At 44.1% G+C, this 23,059-nt stretch overlaps 1 protein-coding gene across 5 annotated transcripts in view; it reads right to left on the reverse strand.

Moving 5' to 3' along the window:
* Positions 1 to 19,864, reverse strand: part of NCR3LG1 (natural killer cell cytotoxicity receptor 3 ligand 1) — a 29,747-nt gene extending 9,883 nt beyond the window's left edge. Inside the window, exons 1-5 of one of the 5 annotated variants that reach the window (XM_054523538.2) lie at positions 19,537 to 19,864; positions 14,668 to 15,018; positions 4,420 to 4,758; positions 2,807 to 2,904; positions 1,371 to 1,555 (exon numbers count right to left, since the gene is read on the reverse strand). In XM_054523538.2, coding sequence (XP_054379513.1) covers positions 1,371 to 1,555; positions 2,807 to 2,904; positions 4,420 to 4,758; positions 14,668 to 15,018; positions 19,537 to 19,606 — 1,043 coding nt within the window. In that variant the 5' untranslated portion in view covers positions 19,607 to 19,864. 5 annotated transcript variants of the gene reach the window in all.
* Positions 19,865 to 23,059: the final 3,195 nt, after the last annotated feature.

A 23,059-nucleotide genomic window follows, 5' to 3' on the forward strand; every position in this document is an offset into this window, starting at 1 on the left:
CTGCTGGTTTCCTAGACCTACTTGGCCCATAAGGCTCCTGAGATTCCCTAGAACCCTGGGAGAGATTGTGCAGTAGTTGGATTTGGGCAAGACCCTTTAAGGAAGGGAACATCTTAACTCTATCCTTACATCCTCTTACTACCACCCAGGCAAAGTTATGAATTCCTAGAGAATGAGACCGATTGATTTCTAAACACAAGATCCCTTTCTCACTTAGATGCCAGTGTAGCTGTGTACAGAACAGATGCCTCAAAATAATGTAAAAATTGAATGGCTGTTCTCCCTCCAATGGGGATAACACTGAGGCTAAAATCTGTCTTCCCAGGGTGGCTTCCTCCTGGCTGTTGAAAGGGGAGTTTTTCTGCTTACAAATAGGGCATGGGGCCTGATCACTGAAAGAGGGACATAAGAGAGAAAGGAATCAGGGAACTAGAGGTTTTGGGCAAAGGGCTGACAAGGCTTCTCACAGAGAAAAATCCCATCCCACTAGGTAGCACTATAGGGTTTGAAATGTTAGGAAAAAACTCTGACTACAAATTCCTTCCAAGAAGAGGTCAGAAAGGGAGGTTTGGGGCTTAATAGGCTGTCCCCATAATATGCTGTCCAGTAGAAAAAACTAGTTTGTCTCATAGAGGGAATGCTTAAATTCATTGGGCAATGCTGAGCTCTTACATGAATGAAAAACAACCCGATGGAGAAAAGGGTATTCACTTGGGGTGAAACATCCCCCTATACAGTGCCATGAATGTCTATCACTGGGGGACAAAAAGGCCCTAAGTGAAAGTTTGGGCTGAAATCTTGAAGTCCCCCTGTCTCAAGGAAATCACAAAAACAACAATTATTTGAGTTACATTCCTCGTTACTAAGGTACTTGCTGACTTTGCTTAACAGGATTATCTCCCCAGGCTATAAAAACACCCACAACATTGCATACAAAGAAGGAATAGGAGACATAGTAGCCGCAAAAAGCAAGGAAGAAAATGCAATAGAAAAGTCTGGAAGTCCTGGTGCCAACACTCTGATGGGCTGTCGGGGGCTGGAGTTAGTCCAGGGACCTTCAGGTAACACTGAGGAGTAGCCTCAAACAAAAACCTTCAGTTGCCCCAGGACCTCCTTCTAGCCCATGTGACAGCTAAGTCCTCTGTGAAAGGAAACTGGATTAGAACAGAGCCAACATTCCCAACACCTGAGGGTGAAGGGGGACTGACAAAGTCCTCTCCAGCAAGCCTGTATCTTAAGTCTCATAAGGTTGGCAGCCACTCTAAAAGCTTTTAACTGGCCCAGTGTTTTGTTCAGTCTTCAGGAAAAAATCTGAGGACAAGAAGCCTCTGAAATGAAAGTAAAGAGTTTGGAGGTCCGCTCCTACTCACCCTTCCAGTGTTTCTTGGCCAATGCACCAAAATGTTAGTCTCGTCAATGCACCACAATGTAGCGGTCTCTCGTTGCCCGAGGTATCACCTGAAGTTCTTTGTCTCACGACCAAGAAAATTAAGGAGCATGGACCCCAAGGATGAAGTTGAAGTGAAAGGTTAAGAAGCGAGAAGAAAGCACTCCACTGCAGAAAGGGGGCCCAAAAGAGGGTTGCCATTTCACAGCTGAATACAAAGGCATAAGGCACACATTTCTGGTAGCTCCACCATCCTCGTAGTGTGCATGCAAGCCCTTAGCTTGAATTACTCCATGTGGCTTTGTTCCCCTTACTGTGCATGTGTCAGGGGATGGAATTTTCTATTGTGGGCATGTCTAGGCAAGTTTCCTGTGTAGCCTTGTTTTAATCTATGTGGCTGTGGGCATGTTTTAGGCAAGCCCCCCTGTACAAGTTCCCTTATCTGCAGTTTGATTTTTCAGGCTGCTCTTTTGTTTGAAGGAATTTGACTGAGGGCCCACCCTAACTGCCTGCCTGACTAGTTTCTTCCTTCCTCCTCTCTCAATAGCACCTGAATATCACAACGAGAGAAAGCCAAGAAATATGACATCAGTCACAAATACCACAAGAAACATTTGAAAACCACTTTTTATCCAGTTTTCTCATTGGCCTAGATCCAACAGGAATAAGTCCTGTGAATCTAAATGGCCAACTTTAGATAAAGAGCCATTTTTCTTAATTGATTATTCCACTTCTCCTAAAGTATTTATAATGAGATGTACTAGCTGTTGTGCAGATTTTGCCTTGACAGGCCCATAAATAATTGAGGGCCCTTTTATTATCTAAAACTATTTTAACTAACACATTTAAATAGGTCTCTTGGGCCTCTAAAGCTTGAGCTGTTTTATTTACTATTTGGGCCATAGTCAGGGATAAAAATGTTTAGAAACATGTTTTAGTTTAGAAATACCTACTGAGGGTTAGAAATTCTTAGTCAAACTAGTGAAATCTGGTGGTAAGTTATTGATCAGATAAAATATGAGCAATTCCCCTCTCTAAGCCATAGTTTCTAAATGTGTGAGAAAAACAAGCAGCCCACACATAGTTCAGGGCCTGGTCTGAACACTAAAGTCTGGTTCATTCACAGAGATATAATACTTGTTTAGTATGGAGAAACAGAGGGAGGCTTTAAAACACATCATCCCAGAGTCACAAACCATCATACAGAGGTCAGATGGCATGTGACAGCTAGGTCCTCTGTGATAGGAAACTGGATTGGAACACAGCCAACATTCCCAACACCTGAGATGGTGAAGGGGGACTGACAAAGTCCTTTCCAGCAGGCCTGTCCCTTGAGGCTTGTAAGGTTGGCAGCAGCTGCTCTAAAAGGTTTTTACTAGCCCAAGACACAGGGCTGAACTTTGCTTTGGAGCCCCTTACCTTTTTCCAAGGAATCAAAACAATTAATAAAACCAGTCCAACACCAATGAATGAAATAGGCCACCAATGAATGGAAAAGATATCTGTCTTCTCAGTTTCTGCAGAGACAGAAGGAAAACATTAGCAGGACACCTACTGGCAAGGGCCAGAGAAACCACACAACTGCTGCTGGGATCTGTGTGGTTGTGTCATCCTCCTTGTCAGAGATTTAACCACCAGCCCTCTGCCACATGTCTCAGCATCTCCATTCCTATCACATACACCTCCACACATCGAACAGTGTATGTAGCGCTTGCCAAAAATATGGAAGATGAACACCACATACCACATAATTGTGCTACCCTCATCTGCAAACCTTGTGTAATACGACACCATCTTCTAACCCTATGTGCATACCACATAGACAACCCCTCGTACCATACATGCAAGGTATATTTCCGTTTCATACTCCCCATGGACACACATACCCTCCCTGCATCCCTGCACATGCCACCCACACACACACCTAGTCCTAACTTCCAAGAATAATTCCTCTCTCCCCAGGATCATCCTGGGCCCCATCTGACATTGCCTGACCACAGTCCTCAGTGCCCCCAGTCACTCCCTGCCTTCCTTACTCTTCTCAGCCCCTGGGAGATGCATTTTACCAGCAGAGCCACCCATACCCAAGACCAGAGCTATGACCAAGGCATATGAGCTCAAAAAGCCCCAGCCCACTAGCAGGAGTGGGTCTGCTGTGAACTGTGTTTTAAGGATCCAGTGTGCCTGGGGAAGGCACTGAGCATTTGCAGAACCACTCTACTGTAGCCCTCCCCATCTTGGGACACAGCCCATAAAACAAGACTACTGGCTGGGTGCTGTGGCTCATGCCTGTAATCCCAGCACTTTCGGAGGCCGAGACGGACGGATCACCTGAGGTCAGGAGTTTGAGACCAGTCTGACCAACATAGAGAAACCCCGTCTCTACTAAAAATACAAAATTAGCCGTGCGTGGTGGTGCATGCCTGTAGTCCCAGCTACACAGGAGGCTGAGGCAGGAGAATCGCTTGAACACGGGAGGCAGAGGTTGTGGTGAGCTGAGATCACGCCATTACACTCCAGCCTGGGCAACAAGAGCGAAACTCCATCTCAAAAAAAAAAAAGACAAGACTACTGATTCAGCCTCTACCAGCCAGTTTACAGTGGACCTAGAGCCTGATTAGAAGGGCTGCTAGCAGGACTGGTCCCTGGCCCCTGATAGCCCCTTATCCTCAGGGAACATGGGTAGGATACTGTCCCCATTCCCCTAGCAACTGGCAGGTTTCCTATTTCAAGCCATATGGACCATCCAAAACCCTGAAGCTGCCATGAGCTGACAAATAGCCCTGCTCCACCTGATGACTACGGTCACCACTCTCCACCTACTAGACCATCATCTGCCCAGGTGTAGGGACCTAGGCTGGACTACTGACTCTGGGGCTGAGCTAGGCCAGACTCCAGCTTGGTCCTTCCAGTCCAAGCTTTCTCTGTTTTCCCTTCAGTCCCCAGCTAAGACCCTAGGCTGTGTGGGAATAAGTCTTATGTTATAGTCCCTCAAGGCAAGGAAGAGAAGAAATGTCCAGAAAGACCCTTACCAGAAAGACTGTGCCGAGCAGCAGTCAGGGTAAAGTTGTTCCTCAAGGGGGTATGCAAGGACTCATGCCATACCACACACTGGTAGACAGTCCCAGGGTCTTCCTGAGAGGAGTTCAGCTTCAAGCAGCTAGTGACATTAAATGTACCATCCATATTCTTGATGGTGGGACCAGTGATGACGTCCTCAGAAATCTCTATGGGATGGGGAAACTTCAGGGTCTGCTTCTTCCATATTATATTAATAGCCTCTGGGTAGAACCCACTTGACTCACACATATATTTGCCTTCATTCTCCTTCACCCCCACTTGATCCAGAAACAATCTGCTGGCTGGGGAAGCTGCCAGAGAAAAAAAAAACCATACAGAGTTGGGCCCAGCACCCTTTTATCCCCGCCACACCTTACGCTAACTGGCTTCTACCATACCCTCACAGCTATGCATCACTGCTCCTGTAGCCAGATAAGACAAAAAACACAGGATGCCTACTCTTTAAAGACTGGGACTCTGAGGCACAGGTAATGCTGCAACCATGTCCAGCAATGAGCTGGAGATTTACAATACCAGACTGGGCACTCCTTAAGGGTAGGGAGGGATTAGCTTATTATCAGCCTGACATCTGAGCCATGGAAAGCCTTCAGGACATGTGAGTGACTGAATGCAAGTCAGCTTGGGCTAAATATTCTGGGTATGTTGGTGCCAGTGCCAACCAGGTACTGACATGCTGTGACCACAACTCTCACAGAAATTTTGTAAAGCAGAGTTTTCTTAAGCTGTGTTGTGCCACAGACACCCTTCATAATCTGAGGAAAACCTTGGAACACTGTTGTGGTAGAGACTGCTAATTGCTCTTCAATTTTCATTCTGTGCATTTTTAGCTGGCCATGACATATCCAGATTAAACCTGTATCACCCAACCTCCACTGCAGGTATGTCTGACCATGCAAACTCAGGGGTCTAGTAGGCCTGGATTTAAGCAAAAGTAGCAAGAGCAACTTCTAGGAAGTATCCTTAAACTAAAAGGATGTCTTAAAAGACTGTCTCTTTCTCTCTCTCTCTCTCTCCTTCGTATTTCCTGCAGAATGTTTGGAATACTATGTGATGACTGGAGATGGATAAGCCATTTCCAAACACAAGGTGGACGATACATACTGAAGATGGCAGAGTGACAAGATAAAAGGATCATGGGTCCCAGATGATCACAGAGCTAGCTGCCATATCTGCCCTGGGCTGGCTACATTAGTGTGAAAGAAAAATAAACTGCCATTTCCAAAGCCACTATTGACTTCCAGGTTTCCCTCTCACATGAGAGGTCACCACTTCCACCCTATAATAAGAACAAAAGCTGAACAAATTGAAAATCAACAACTTTTCTTAGATTCCTCAGAGAATTGAAGTGACAGGGCAAACTGCCACTCAGAAAACTGGAGAAAGAAGGAGATTAAGAAAATTACAGCTAAGATCAAATTACCTCATGCAGAAGATGCTGGAGTCATAAACTGGTAGAAGTACTTGAGCAGTAACTCCGACAAACTGCTAAAGGATGAGTGTGGACTAGCTTGAGAATAAAAACCTCCTCAGGTCCTGGTCTTAGGGATGCTTACCACACTTTCATGGGTTTTCATCCTCGGGACACAGCCTTGGGGATGCTATCACACTGTCATGAGTTTTACTTCCAGGAACCCCACCAGATTCTCACAGTAAAGAGCCAGGAAAAAATCTCCTCCTCTTTCTGGGGGATGGAAAGAAGTAATCATTTTAAAATACACCTAGGTTATTCCCTCCATCTCAAGGGAAGATGTCAGAGCCTTATCTGACCTGAGAGAAGAAAATTAACCAACTCCAGCTGTCTATAGCCTTTCTGTATTACTTAAGAAGAGAGAAAGAGAAAAGGCTAAGAAACACTTCTGAAGGCCACAGTCCAGAGGCTCAGGCCACTAAAAGAATAAGATTTAATCATAAAACTATAAACAGATTCTCCTCCAACACTTTAGTACCACATCAACAGGGCTCCAGTATAATAACAGAAGATTACAAGTGAGAGAGCTACAAGGCACAGAACCTATTTAAGGAGTTCATAAGGAAACTCAAAGACAATAGGAAAGGAGAGAAAAAAACACTAGAGAAACTGAAGTCTCTGGCACCTATAGCTACAATAAGCATTAAACACAACCCAGCTCCTAGCCAAATTAACATAAAGCCGCATAATAAAAGCCTATTACCTGATACATAATATCTCTCTTTCAACTGAAAAATTACAAGACATGCTAAAAAATACATAGAAACAAAGCAAACACCAGACCCAGACTCAGGTGTGACACAGATTTTAGAATTATCATATAGGGAATTTTAAAAAACTATAATTAAAATGTTAAGAGCACTAACAGAAAGAGCAGATAACATGTACAAACAGATGGGTAATATAAGCAGAGTGATGGAAATGCTAAGAACGAACCAAAAGTGGATGCTAGAGCTCAAAATACCATTAAAGAACTGAAGAATGCCTTCAGTGGGTTCAACAGTAGACTTGAAACTGACAAGCAGCCTGGGCGCAACGGCTCACACCTATAATCCCAGCACTTTGGGAGGCCGAGGTGGGTGGATCACCTGAGGTCAGGAGTTCGAGACCAACCTGACCAGCATGGAGAAACCCCATTTCTACTAAAAATACAAAATAAGCCGGGGGTGGTGGCGCATGCCTGTAATCCCAGCTACTTGGGAGGCTGAGGCAGGAGAATCACTTGAACCCGGGAGGCGGAGGTTGCAGTGACCTGAGATCGTGCCACTGCACTCCAGACTGGGCAACAAGAGCAAAACTCCGTCTCAAAAAAAAAAAAAAAAAAAAAAAACTGACAAGGAAAGAATCAGTGAGCTTGAAGATGTTAATAGAAACTTCCCAAACTGGGCACGGTGTGGTGGCTCACACCTATAATCCGAGCACTTTGGGAGGCCAAGGTGGGCAGATTGCTTGAGGTCAGGAGTTCGCGACCACCCTGTCCAACATGGCAAAACCCCGTCTCTACTTAAAAAACAAAAATTAGCCGGCATGGTTGTGCACACCTGTAGTCCCAGCTACTCAGGAGGCTGAGGCACAAGAATCGCTTGAACCTGGGAAGTAGAGGTTGCAGTGAGCCGAGATCCCGCCATTGCACTCCAGCCTGGGAGACAGAGCGAGACCCTGTCACAAAAAAATTTTAAAAAAAGAAACTTCCCAAACTGAAATACAAGGAGAAAAAAGAATTTAAAAAAAAACAGAATATCCAAGAACTGTGGGATACTGCAAAAGGTGTAACAGATATATAATGGGAATACAAGAAGAAGAAAAAAGAAAGGAGCAGAAGAAATACTTTGAAGAAATAATGGCTGAGAATTTTCCAAAATTAATGATAGACACCAAACTAAAGACCCAGGAAGCTTAGAGAATACCAGGCAGGATAAATATCCAAATATGCCTATCCACGTCTAGCCATATCATATTTCAACTTCAGAAAGACAAAGATGGCCAAGCATGGTAGCTCACTCCTATAATCCCAGCACTTTCAGAGACCAAGGCAGGTGGATCACTTGAGCTCAGGAGTTCGAGGCCAGCCTGGGCAACATGATGAAATGCCATCTCTACAAAAAATACAAAAATTAGCCATGCTTAGTGGCACCCGTGTGTGGCCCCAGCTACTTGGAAGGTGGAGGTGGGAGGATCAATTGGGCTTGAGCCCAGTAGGACGAAGCTGCAATGAGCCGTGATCACACCACTACGCTCCAACCTGGGAAACAGAGTGGGACCCCATCTCAAAAGAAGAAAGAAAAGAAAAGAAAGAGAGAGAGAGAAAGGGAGGGAGGCAGGGAGGGAGGGAAAAGAAAAACAGAAAAAAGTCACAGGAAAAAAAACACACCTTACATATAAAAGAACAAGAACAACACTGGACTCTTGTCAGAAACAATGCAAGCAAGGAGAGAGTGAAGTGAAATATTTAAAGCGCTGAAACTTAAAAAAGAGAAAAACACCAACATGGAATCTTATATCCAGAAAGATTTTCCTTCAAAGGTGAAGTATAAATAAAGACTTTCTCAGACAAACCTTTCACCAAGAGACCTGCTGTGCGAGAAACATAAAAAAAAGTGCTTTAGCGGGCCAGGCATGGTGGCTCATGCCTGTAATCCCAGCACTTTGTGAGACCAAGATGGGAGGATCACTTGAGCCCAGGGAGTTCAAGACCAGTCTGGGCAACATAGACTCCATCTCTTTAAAAAAAAAAAAAATTAAATTAGCAGGGCATGGTGGTGCATGCCTGTGGTCCCAACTATTCCAGAGGCCGAGGTGGGAGTATCGCTAGTGCCCAGGAGATCAAGGCTGCAGTGAGCCATGACCGCACCACTGCACTCCAGCCTGGACAACAAAGCGAGACGTTGCAGGAAGACAGGGAAGAGAAGGGAAGAGAAGGGGAGGGGAGGGGAGAGGAGAAAGAAAGGAAGGAAATGAAGAAAGGAAGAGAGAGAGAGAGAAAGAAAGAAAGAAAGACAGAGAGAAAGAAAGAAGGAAGGAAGGAGGGAGGGAAGGAAGGAAGGAAGGAAGGAAAGAAAGAAAAGAAAGAAAGAAAGGGAAATTGAGTCAATAACTAATAAAAAAAGAAGAAGAAGAAAAAAATCACCTTCCAAAAAGGAAAGCACCAGGTTCGGATGGTTTCACTGATTAATCCTACTAAACATTTAAGGAATAAATAATGCCCAGTATTTTACAATTTTTTCCAGAAAGCAGAAGTAGACAGAGGGAACACATTCTACCTTATTCTACAAGCCCAATATTACCCTACTGCCAAAACCACATAAAGACATTACCAGAAAAGATAACTACAGATCAATATCACTCATTAAAATAGATACAAAATCCTCAAGAAAATATTAGCAAATCTAATCCAACAATACAGAAAAAATTACATACCATAACCAAGAGAGGCATATTACACATATGCAAGGCTGGCTTATCATTCAAAAATTGGTTAATGTAAGTCATCATATCAACAGGCTAAAGAAAAAATTATATGATCATACCAATAATGCAGAAAAAGTATTTGACAAAACCCAACACTGATTCATATGAAAAACTCTTAGCAAACTAGGAATAAAAGGGAAACTTCCTCAACTTGCTAAAGAATATCTACCAAAAAATAGCTAATATCATATTTCATGGTTAGAAAGTAAAATCAGAAATGGGCAAGATGTCCCTTCTAACCACTCCTATGCAACATTGTAATGGAAGTCTAAGCTAGCATAACAGGACAAGAAAAGGAAATAAAAGGTATAAAGTGAGAATGGAAAAAATATGAGGCCTGGTACAGTGGCTCACACAATGTAATCCCAGCACTTTGGGAGGCCAAGGCGGGGGGATCACTTGAGCTCAGGAGTTCAAAACCAGCCTGGGCAACATAGTGAGACCTCACCTCTATATAAAATAAAATAAAATAATGGAAGAAATAAAACTGTATTTTTAACAGACAGCCTGATTTATGAAGAAAAATCTCAAGACTTGGCCAAAAACAAAAACAAAAACAAAAACAAAAACAAAACCCTAGAATGAATAAGTGATTAAAGCAAGTTGCAGGATACAAAGTTAATAAGCAAAAATCAATTACTTAACAGGAATGAACAATTGAGCAACTGGAATTTGAAATTAAAAATATAATACAATTGGCCAGGTGTGGTGGCTCACATCTGTAATCCCAGCACTTTGGGAGGTCGAAGCTGGTGGATCATTTGAGGTCAGGAGTTTGAGACCAGCCTGGCCAACTTGGTGACCCCTGTCTCTACTAAAAATACAAAAATTAGCCAGGCATGGTGGCACATGCCCGTAATCCCAGCTACTCAGGAGGCTGAGGCAGGAGAATTGCTTGAACCCGGGAGGCAGAGGTTGCAGTGAGCTGAGATTGTACCACTGCACTCCAGCCTGGGCAACACAGCGAGACTGTCTCAAAAAAAAAAATGTCAATTTTTCCCAACTTGATCTCTAGATTCAATGCAATCCCAGTCAAAATCCCAGAAAGCCATTTTGCAGATATCAACAGATTCTCAAATTTATATGGAAAGAAAAAACCCAGATAGCTAACACTATACTGAAGAAAGGCAACAAAAATGAAGGACTAACACTACCTGACTTCCAGACTTACTACTAAAATACAATAATCAAGATAGTGTAGTACTGGGGAAAGAAGAGAGAAATCAATGAAACTGAATAGGGCAGGGTGTGGTGGCTCACGCCTATAATCCCAACACTTTGGGAGGCTGAGGCGGGGGAGATCACTTGAGCTCAGAAGTTCCAGACCAGCCTGGGCTACACGGCGAAACTCTACCTCTACAAAAATACAAAAATTGGCTGGGAGTGGTGGCACGAGCCTGTAGTACAAGCTACTCGGAAAGCTGAGATGGTAGGATTGCCAGGGCCCGGGAGGCAGAGGCTGCAGTGAGCCAAGATTGTGCCACTGTACTCCAGCCTGTATTAAAAGAAAAAAAGAAAAAAGAAACTGAATAGAAAGCCCAGAAATGGACCCATAGAAATATATTCAACTGATCTTTGACAAAGAAGCAAAGGCAATTCAATGGAGAAAAGACAGTCTTTTCAACAAATGATGCTGGAACAATTAGGTGTTCATATGCAAAAAAAAAAAAAAAAAAAATACATATAGAATATAGACACAAACCTTACACTTTTCACAAAAATTAAAGTAAACTGCATCATAGACCTAAATATCAATGGTAAAACTATAAAACTTCTAGACGATAACATAGGAGAAAATCTAGGTAGTCTTGGGTTTGGTGATGAGCTTTAGCACACAATGTTAAGAGCATGATCCATGAAAGAAAAATGTAGTAAGTTCGACTTTTTAAAATTAAGAACTTCTGCTCTACAAAAGACATTGTTAAGAGAATGAAAAGACAAGCCACAGACTGTGAGAAAATATCTGTGAGACATCTATCTGATAAAGGCTTGTATCCAGAGTGTACAAAGGACTCTTAAAACAACAATTTAAAAAATGAGCCCAGTTAAAAAATAGGCAAACAATCTGAACAAACATCTCATCAAAGAAGACATACAATTCCCAGTACTTTGGGAGGCCAAGACATGCAGATCATTTGAGCCCAGGAGTTCAAGACCAGCCTGGGCAACACGGCAAAACCCTATCTCTATAAAAAATACAAAAATTAGCCAGGCATGGTGATGTGTGCCTGTAGTCCTAGCTACTTGGGAGGCTGAAGCCTGGGAGAATCACCTGAACCTGGGAAGTGAGCTGTAATCACACCACTGCACTCCAGCCTGGACAACCAATGAACACACAAAAAAAGAAGACATACGAATGGCAAGTAAGAATATGAAAAGATGTCCAACATTATGTCATTAGGGAACTGCTAATTAAAACAACAAATGAGATACCACTATATACTTATTAGAATGGCTGAAATCTGGGCTGGGTATGGTGGTTCATGCCTGTAATCCCAGTACTTTGGGAAGCTGAGGTGGGCAGATCATCTGAGGTCAGGAGTTCAAGACCAGCCTGGCCAACATGGTGAGACCCCATCTCTACTAAAAATACAAAAATTAGCCAGGCGTGGTGGCGGGCACCTGTAATCCTAGTTACCTGGGAGGCTGAGGCAGGAGAATTGCTTAAACCTGGGAGGTGGAGGTTGCAGTGAGCCAAGGTCACACCACTGCACTCCAGCCTGGGCAACAGAGCAAGACTGTCTCAAAAAAAAATCTCAAAAAAAAAAAAAAAAGGAATTGCCAAAAAGCACTGTACTCTAGTAGATAAAGTTGTTTTTTATTGGAGTACAGGTTAATAATTAATTCAATAAACAGAGGATGGTGGGTACAGGTTTCTCACTGTTGGAGTGGGAGTTTACAGATGAGCAAAAGAAGGAAACTAGAATGATCTATGTGGTAATGGACTAAAGTTGGAGACATCAGTAAGAACAAATGTTTAATTTAATATAGGTACAGATGGTTACACATAGAAATATTTATAGATATGTGTATATGCAGAGGTTAGTACGCATACATGTATTTCTTTGCTCTGTTGGCTGAGAGGGTCTAGAATCAATGATACCTCAGTAGCAAAAAGTACACTTAGTGTCCAGGTCTTGGTTTCTAATATCATTTTCCAATAAAAGGAACCAAGGTTTCTTGGAGTATTGGTTGGTTCTAGGACTAGAACCAGGAAATATACAAGAGAGGAAATACACAAGATGAGTCTGGAGCATCTTATAGTGCCAAAAAGTAAAAAGTGCTTAAAATCAAACAAAATTCTTGATATGGATTTGCCAAAAATTAAATAAAACCAAAAATAAAATAATACAACAAAATCTTACAATGATTGGGATATGTCAATGTGACACAAGAGCCAAGTGAATGAGCTCTCCATGGCCAAAGCTGGAAAAATTTGAGAAAAAATAAAGTAGTATTGCATTATAACACAAAGTATAAAATAAATATCCTTGAGTCCTTATTGATATCAATGATTGAATAAAGTCATAAATGGGAGAAAAGAGATAAAGCTCCCATGCAGAAGAATTCTTAAAAAAATTATGTAGATACTCCACCTCCAAGAAGGAAGAACATAAGTAACCCCCAACCTTAAGTGTGGGCTGCACAGAGTGACTTCCTTTCAAAGAGTACAGTATGAAAATAGGAGGAAGAGTAACTTTTCAGTAGAGAAACCAGACAAACACTACTTCAACTAGATGGTCAAGGTCAACATCAACAGTCATAAGTCATGTGATTTGATGTGATGAAAATGGCAGTTTACCTCTGCGATGTTCCTCCAAAAACCCATAACCCCAAGTCCAATTATGAGGAAAACAGCAGACAAATCCTAACTGAGTGACATCCTGCAATATACCTGACCAATACCCTCACCAAACTGTCAAGGACATCAAAAATAAGGTCTAAGAAATTGTCACAGCAAAAAGGAGCCTAAGAACATATAACAATTAAATGCAATGTGGTATTCTGACGGGATCCTGGAGCAGAAAAAGGACATTAGGTAAAAACTAAGGAAATATGAATAAATTACAGACTTTCATTATAGTAAAATGTCAATATGGCTTCATTAATTATATCAAGGTACCATATGAATACAAGATGTTAATAACAGGGGAAATGGTATGCAGGGTGAGAGTGATATGAGAACTCTCATACTATTTTTGCAATGTTTCTGTAAATCTAAAACTGTCCTAAAAAAAGTCTATTAATGTCTTTAAAAGCCACTGTTGGCCAGGCATGGTAGCTCATCCCTGTAATGCCAGCACATTGAGAGGCCAGGGCAGGAGGATCTCTTGAGGCCAGAAGTTGGAGACCAGCCTGGGCAACACAAGGCCCCATCTCTACAAAAGTGTAAAAATTAGCCAGGCATGGTGGCATGCAACCGAGGTCCTAGCTACTCAGGAGGCTGAGGCAGGAGGATCACTTGAGCCCTGGAGTTTGAGGTTACAATGAGCTATGATTGTGCCATGCCCTCCAGCCTGGGCAAGACAGCGAGACCCTGTCTCCTATGTAGACCCTTTATATAGATATATAAAGCCTGGAAGAACAGTGGCTATATATACGGCCACTGTCAGTTGGCTGTATATATAGCCACTGTCGCTGTTATTCCTCTGTCAGTTGCAGAGGAAGTGAATCCTAATTAATATGCCTCTCACTCCCAAAATTACTATGGACAAAACATTCAGTCTTATGTACAATCATGGAGGGCCCATGCTGGGCTGAATTACGTCCTCCTAAAATTCTTATGTCCTCCCAGAATTCCCAGTATCTCTGAATGTGACTGTATTTAGAGATAGGTTCTTTAAAGAGGTAATTAAGTTAAAAATGGGGTTATTAGGGTGGGCTCTGATCCAATATGATTGGCATCCTTATAAGAAGAGGAAATTAGGACACAGATATAGGCACAAAGGAAAGACCATGTGAAGACACAGGGAGAAGATGGCCAGAGAAGAGAGGCCTCAGAAGAAACCAATCCTGCTGACGTCTTCATCTCAGACTTCTAGCCTCCAGAAGTGTGAAAAATAAACATCTGTTGTTTAAAGGCACCCAGTCAATGGTATTTTGTTATGGCAGCCTTAGCAAACTAATACAGCCACCAAGCTCATCCATGTACTATCAGACCATTTTATAATACAGGAAAGTGGAGCTCAAAGAGGTGTGTGGGTTTTGTTGTTGTTAATCCCAACACCATGGGAACTGTAGGGCACTGCCCCGAGACACTCACCCACAACTCTAAGCTGGACGGTTCCCTGTGCCTTCAGAGGGGTGACCACCACCTCACATCGGTACTCTCCTGCTTCCTCCAGCTGGATTCCAGGCAGCTGCAGTGAGGCGTCCCCACTCTTCAGCCTCCATGGAGACACAATGGCTCCAGGTCGGAATGCCTCTTGGTGATCTCCAAAAAATTCAAAGACCTTGACTTCTTTGTCAAACGTCAGACTCTTCCGAAACCAGGTGATACCCATAGACGTGATGTTGAGGGGTTGGGAATAAAAGACATTGCAGAATATGGTGACATTGTCATTCAGGGGTGTGATCTGAGTCCCCCCTGCCATCATCTCTACTTTCAGATCACCTGTGGCAATAAGAGAATACAATGTTCAGTTTCCCAATTTATGAACATGTTTTTGAGATGTGCTATGGACTGAATGCTTGAGTCCTCCAAAATTCATATGGAGGCCTGACCCCCAATGTGATGGTATCTGGAGGCAGGGCCTTTGGGAAGCGATTAGGTCATAAGAGGAGAGTCCTCATGAATGGGATTAGTGCCCTTACAAGAAAAGACATGAGGCTGGGCGCAGTGGCTCACGCCTGTAATCCCAGCACTTTGGGAGGCTGAGGCAGGCAGATCATGAGGTCAGGAGACTGAGACCATCCTGGCTAACATGGTGAAGCCCCATCTCTACTAAAAATACAAAAAATTAGCCGGACATGGTGGTGCACACCTGTAATCCCAGCTACTCAGGAGGCTAAGGCAGGAGAATTGCTTGAACCCAGGAGGCAGAGGTTGCAGTGAGCCGAGATTGTGCCACTGCACTCCAGCCTGGGTGAAGAGCAACACTCTGTCTCAAAAAAAAAAAAAGAAAAAAAAAAGAAAAGAAGAAGACAAGACATGAGGCTGGGCCTGGTGGTTCACACCTATAATCCCAGCACTTTGGGAGTCTGAGGCCAGAGGATTGCTTGAGCCCAGGTGTTCCAGACCAGACTAGGCAATATAATGGGACCTTGTCTCTACAAAAAAATAAAAATAAATTAGCCCAGCATGGTGGTTAGGACCTGTAGTCCCAGCTACTTGGGAGGCTGAGGTAAGAGGATCTCTTGTGCCCAGAAGTTCAAGGCTGCAGTCAGCCGTGATAATGCCATTGCACTCTAGCCTGGGTGACAGAGTGAGACTCTGTCTCAAAAACAAACAAATAAATAAATAAATAAGAAAAGACATGACAGAGAGATAAGTCTCTCTCCACCATGTAAAGATACAGCAAGAAGGTATCCTTCTATAAACCAGAAATGAGGCTCTCACCAGAAACCAGATCATCCACACTTTCCTCTTGGACTTCCAGCCTCCAGAATCATGAGAAATAAATTTCTGTTTAAGCCACACAGTATATATCTGTTATGGTAGCCTGGCAAGACTAAGACAGGACATTTTTCCATTTCATTTATTTAGATCTTAAATTTCTTTCAGCAATATTTTACAGTTTCCAGAGTATATATTTTCTGTTTCTTTTGTTAAATTTCCTCGTATTTTACTCTTTTTGATGCTATTGTAAAGAGAATTTTCTCTTTTTTTTTTATGTTTTCCTATTTATTTATTTAGAGATAGGGTCTCGCTGTGTCACCCAGGCTGGAGTGCAGTGGTGCTACCACTGCTCACTGCAGCCTCCACCTCCTGGGCTCAAGTGATCCTCCTGCCTCAGCCTCCCAGGTAGTTGGGACTACAGGCACATGCTACCATGCTCAGCTAATTTTTTCATTTTTTATAGAGATGGAATCTTACTAAGTTGCCCAGACTGGTCTCTAACTCCTGGGCTCAAGCAATCCTCTCATTGCCTCCTCAAGTGTTGGGATTACAGGTATGAGCCACTGTGACTGGTTAGATGTTTTCCATTTTAGAACAGTAGATTGCTAGCAAGTTTACGCTTATACCTATTCCAACAAAAAGTGCAAGACAGTTCAAAATATTACATTTGCTATTTCAAAGAAGAGTGCAACTCCAAAGAAGTCAGACTCATTACTAACAATGCAGAGCTAGACATCTATATTTAGATAAATGTCAGAAACCGAATTCCCCTTGTTGCCATCAAACATGTCCTTTCGTTAGTCACATCCAACATATCTACATAAACTTTTCAAAATTAATGTTAACAAAAATGTATCCAAAAACCTGCCAACTTACTCAAAGATTTGTGCAAGTCAATTTTTTTAAATAATACATTAGGGAAACACGGTGACAAGCTTTCTGTTCTATGTATCAAAGCAAAAACAGACTTGACCTACAAAATGAAGATAGGGTCAACTGTAACCAAAAAACAGTATGCTTCCCCTGGTGGCCAACCAAGAAATGGAGGAGCCAAGGATACGAAACAGCCAGGCCACCTAGTTCTATTGTCACTCTTATAAACGAAAAGTGACTACCGAAAAAAAAAAAGAAGAATTCGGGGGTCGGAGGGAGAGGGGAAAATATCAAAAACACTAACATGTGCTTAAAAGGAATACAAACCTGAGTGCCACACTACATAAATTTAAAAGATTTAAATCAACAAATCAAAATTTAGAAGGCAAATTTGGGAAAAGTCGTCTATTTTCAGAGCACCCAAGCGCTCACCCAGGACCTCCATGTATTTTCATTTAAAGGTACAGAGTTTAATACCTTAACAGCTTAAGAGCATTGGCCTTTTTCAAGGACTAGATCCTTGGAATTTTCTGCAGTCTTGTTTCCAAGGAAAAGCATTTATGCATTTATCTTTTCAAATCAACTAGTGGTATAATCTACATAGACAACCTCCAGTTCTAGAGCTCTCCAACCAGGGAGGACTGTTAACTACAGCTTTACAAATTGCTCTTTTGAACTTCATTTCTGAAATAAAACCTAACGTTCTTTAAAACATTTTCTATATCAACAACCTTTAAAGACAGTCTCATACAAAGACGGGCTAGAATCTCTTGCATTAAAATCTGATGAATTCCTTTGTATGATTGGATTTTTTTTTCTTGTACCACTTTAAATTTGCTTCCACACAGAATAGCAGCCAGGGAAATAGATGCTCCATCCTAAGGTGTAGGGATTTCTTGTAGGCGGAAATGATTTGTTAGACGAAAGCTTCCGAAATGGTTTTCAATTTCACAGTCTCTTCCGGTGCCAAAGTCCAGCACCAACGCCTGGTTCTGGGGTCCGACCCTCTTGCAGCCGCCACCGCGCTCCTCGTGGCTGGACGAGCCGGAACTAGGTTCCTCCAGGAGCTGCTGCTGCCGCCGCCACTGGGCGCCGCCGCACAGCCAAACGGCGTTCCTCCGTCTCCGCTTCCCTGGGACCTCGCGGCCCTTCTCCACCACCACCAGCATCCGCGGGGACGGGGACCGGACGAAAGTGGCGGGGACCCGAGGCCCTTGAGGAGGGGGCGCCGGGCCCGGGAGGGGGCGCGGCGGGAGCCCCTGGGCGCCACTTCGGGCTCGGGGAGACCCAGACTGATAGAGCGCGGAGGCGCTTCCAGTCCCCAGCGCGGAGACAAGCGCAATTTTGGCTTTCGTCGCCGCCCACACTTCACTCGGAACTGTCTTATTTTCACATTGCTTATTGCAAATGTATAGAAATACTATTCACTCGTTTTTATTTCCACTTCCCTCTCCCATCGGGCAGCCATTCTAAGGTGTTTAACATGTACATTTTTGTTCTCTTTAAGGCTGTATCTTCTGTTTCTCAAACTGTGGAAATGGTATTGCAATGTATGTCCACTGTTTGCTTGGCTCTATGCCTTCAACATCCGTTCACGCTGCTCGGCAAGCAGCAAGGGCGTGGTGTAAAGCTGCCGCCCAGGTCTCCACGGTGAGGTCCACAGGCGGCTCGCCTCCACCTGCAGTGACTCGGGGCGCCCAGAGCGCGCCTCCAGGATTCCTACATTCCCCCTCCACCACCTGGCACCCAGGAGCGTATTTTGGCCAGCCTAGTAAGGGTCAAGCAGCATCTTGTTGTTTAATTGCCATTCTTCTAGTTAGAGATGAGTTTAAATATCTCTACATACGCGTTTCAGCCTTTTAGTCTCCTATTTAAGTTAACGCAGAACACGCCCATACGAGTTCCCAAAAAAGCAAGAGAACTTTTGAAGGTCACAAGATCAAAACACTCCCCTCCCTCTCTCAGTAAAGACCTCACTTAGCAAAGCCAGGAGGACCCACTGATACGCGGATGAATCATTTTCCTATTTTGCCGATTCTCTGATTTTCTTCTCTGCTCCGGCCCCTCGGATGATGCAAGAGAGGCGCCAAATACCGAGGCACCGAACGCGCGACATCCAAGGGAAGCATCGTTTCCGCTCTCACAGGTGTCGACCCTGCACAGGGCAGGCCTTCAATGTAAACCTGTTGCATCGGGGACCCCGCATCTCACAAAGGAGGAACGCTTGAAAATAGAGCCCCCAGGCCGGGCGCGGGGGCTCACGCCTGTAATCCCAGCACTTTGGGAGGCCGAGGCGGGTGGATCACGAGGTCAAGGAGACCATCTTGGCTAACACTGTGAAACCCCGTCTCTACTAAAAGTACAAAAAATTAGCCAGGCGTGGTGGCGGGCGCCTGTGGTCCCAGCTACTCGGGAGTCTGAGGCAGGAAAATGGCGTGAACCCGGGAGGCGGAGCTTGCAGTGAGCCGAGATCGCGCCACTTCACTCCAGCCTGGGAGACAGAGCGAGACTCCCTCTCAAAAAAAAAAAAAAAAAGAAGAAGAAATAGAAAATAGAGCCCCCAGCCCCCAGGAAGTTGCGGTCCCCTGGCGGGACGCTAGGCAGCCGACCCGCAAGGACCCTCTGGCGCTAGGAGCCCCCGCCCCCCCCAGCCGCCCCAGCCCCCCCCAGCCGCCCCAGCACCCCCCAGCCGCCCCCTACCTGCGGTCGTCAGCGCCCACCGCAGAATCAGGAGCGCGGCGCACGTGGAGGCGGCAGCCCTCCACGCCATCGCCGCGGCCGCTATTCTGGAATTTTTTTCGCCGAGTGGGAGCAGACGGCCCGGTAGAAACCAAGAGCAGGGGGAGCCCTCTGTTGCGTAAAGAGTTGACGGAGACACAGCCGGGATTTCCAGCCAGCGCTTTTGCACATCCCACTTCTTCAGATCCCTTCGAACTGCGAAGTCGCCTGGATTTCCCAGGTTCGCACTGCAGGAAACCAGGCGCGTGACCAGCCCCGCCCGCGCCGCACTTTAGCCCGGGGGCGGGCACCGGCCGGGGAATCCTCCCTCGCCCCCGCCCGCGGCACGAGGTGGCGCGGTTACAGCCCCGGTGCCTCTCGCGAGCGGCTCTGCAGTCCAGGACTCGGGGCATCCTCTGGGTTCGCTTAGTAAATTGAGACCGGGATCCAAGTGGCCCGGGGCGCTGCTCTAAGGAAGATGCTGACCGCAGTCAGTGATTGGAAGAGCAGGTGCACGCGTCCAGAGCGACATCTTACCGTTGGCACGATAAACTTACATTACTTTAAAAACCAAAAACAACAAAAACTTAGCATTACTTAAGTCGAAAGCCAAATGAAATCCCCAGGACAATTCAGTTAAACGCCTGAAGGTGGCCCTTAATTTCCCATTTCTACTAACCAAGAAGTGGTTTGCGACCTCCTGAACCAAACCCAAATATTGTCATTCGGTGATTAAGTTTTACCACCTCTAGACCAGTTTTTAAATCAATTTAACCGCAAAGTTCAGAACCCAAGTGGGCACAGTAAATGTGTGTGCATTTATAACGCACAACCTGCATTCTTTCTCCAGCAACCTGCATTCCATTTGTCTCATTGACCCTACTGCATTTTTCCTTCGCATCATTAAAAAGGATGTAATGTGCAGAAAAGCACAGACAGACCTAAACTCCAATGCCAGCCATGCCATCTGGTGATTATAGCACAGTGGGTAAGTGACCTCATATCCCCAGCCTGTTTACATGTCTCTAAAACTGAGAGAGTAAAAGCTTCCTTTGCAGGGTTAGAGACACTGTCACTGACTAAGCAAATAGTCACATTCTCACTCAACTGCAGAACAGAGTGCATGCATAAGGAGCTCAGAAGTGAGAGATGCGCAGAGTGCCCACAGTGGCAGCAACTAGCTGAGGGGCCTTCAGATCGCAGCCTTCTGGACCACCGTTGTAACAGGTAGAGATGTGCAAGGTTAAGTCCAGCTATTGAATTTTAAAAACCTAAATTACACCTCTTCTCAACCTCTACCTCCTCCAAGGAGCCTTACCTGAGGAGACATCCTTGTCTGGTATTAGTGACATCATTAAATAACATTCCCAATGGAGGTATATTATGACTCCTTATACATGCCCAGAATAGTGATTCACAAAGTTGTGACACATACACATCACCCTGTAGAAATTATCAAATTACTCTTTTGGTAGTTTTTACTGTTTTGGTAATTTTGTGGTACCCTTTTTATTCTAAAGGGTAAAACTGGCAGGTTTCTCTATTTATATTTCATTAGAATGAAAAGTCATTACCTGTGTTTTCGTTTTTACCAATATCACTTCTATTTGAACATTTGTGTGTGTGTGTGTGTGTGTGTGTGTATGACAGAGTCTCATTCTGTTGCCCAGGCTGGAGTGCAGTGGCGCGATCTCAGCTCACTGCAACCTCTGCCTCCCGGGTTCAAGAGATTATTGTGCCTCAGCCTCATCCTCCCAAGTAGCTGGGATTACAGGTGCCCGCCACCACACCCGGCTAATTTTTGTATTTTCAGTAGAGATGGGGTTTCACCATGTTGGCCAGGCTGGTCTTAAACTCCTGACCTCAAGTGATCCGCCCACCTCGGCCTCCCAAAGTGCTGGGATCACAGGCATGAGCCACCATGCCCAGCCTGAACATGTCTTTTAATATTTTTGCCAACTTTTCATCCAACCCTAAAGCACACAGCAGATGCCTCACAATGCTTCTCAAACAAAATAAGCATATATTCTCAGGAATTATTTATGGAAAACTCTGACTTTCTGTGTTCTTTATTGGTACACAGCATTGAGACACAGTATTCAAATGCTGGTTGACACTGAGGTCATTTATATTACACATTGCATCCAACTTGCTGTTGGAATATCACATACAATTTTGGAACCATATTGTAACACATATTGAAAATATCCAACAAGTAATCAGAATGGTAAATAAGGGACATTCACTCAAAGACATGTATCCAGGGACAGTATGGCAGAGACTGCTATTTGTCAACCAATATCTATTTTCCCCTTTTTCCTTGAAAAAAGCCTCCAGTTTTTTCCTGGGCACAGGGATCAATAAAAGACTGCATTTCCTAATCACTCTGGAGCTAAATGTGGCCATATGACCAAATTCTGACCAAAGTAATATAAATGGAAATGTTCTGTGTGACTTCTGGGAAATATCCTTAAAGGGAAGGAAATGATCTTTTCCCCTTCCTTCTTTCTGACAGCAGGATAGCAGATGTAATGCCTAGAGCTTGAGCAGACATCTTGCACCAAAGTGTGGAAACCATGCACTAGTGACAAGTGTAAGACTCTGTCTCAACAAAAAAAAAAAGAAAAGGAAAGGAAAGCTTTTCCAGTAAAGGAATGGGACATTTCAAGTTGCCCCTCAGCAACCATTTATTGAACTCTGCCAGGCACAGTCTAGGAGTGACGAATTCAGAGATGGCTAAAGCACAGTCCTTAGCTTCAAAAATCTGTCTAGGCCAGGGGTAGTGGCTCATGCCTGTAATCCCAGCACTTTGGGAAGCCAAGACAGGAGGATCACTTGAGCTCAGGAGTTTGGAATCAGCTTAGGCAACACAGCGAGACCCCATCTCCATAAAAAAAATCAAGATATTAGCTGGGTGTGATGCTGTCACCTGTAGTCCCAGCTATTTGAGAGGCTGAGGTGGGAGGGAGGATGGCTTGAGGCCAGGAGGTCGTGGCTGCAGTGAGCCATGATTGCACCACTGCACTCCAGCCTGGGTGACAGAGTGAGACTCTGTCTCCAAAAAAAAAAAAAAAAAAAACCACCTCATTCTAGACCAGTGTTGTTCCAAAGTAGCTGTGCTGAAGGACTCTTTTTAAGTGTCCAACCTGGCCAGGCATGGTGGCTCATCCACTTTGGGAAGCAGAGGCAGGAGGACTGCTTGAGGGCAACAGTTCAAGACCAACTGGCCAACATAGCAAGATCCTGCGTCTATTATTTTTTTAAAAATTCTAAAAAATAAAAATAAATAAAAATAAAAAATAAGTGTCCAACCCACAAAGAACTGTCATTTTGTGAAATAAAAATGAATTACTAGAGAAATGAAATAAAAAGACATAAAAATCCAAGCCCTCAATTTTTATTCTTAGATTCAACCAACATAAAATTATTTTTGAATTGCTATAAAAGTTTCCGATAGCATGAGTAATGTTGGTTGGCCTTCTCACCATTAGGTAACAGCCAGGCA

The sequence above is a fragment of the Pongo abelii genome, chromosome 9, assembly GCF_028885655.2.
Source record: "Pongo abelii isolate AG06213 chromosome 9, NHGRI_mPonAbe1-v2.0_pri, whole genome shotgun sequence".
Taxonomy (NCBI): domain Eukaryota; kingdom Metazoa; phylum Chordata; class Mammalia; order Primates; family Hominidae; genus Pongo; species Pongo abelii.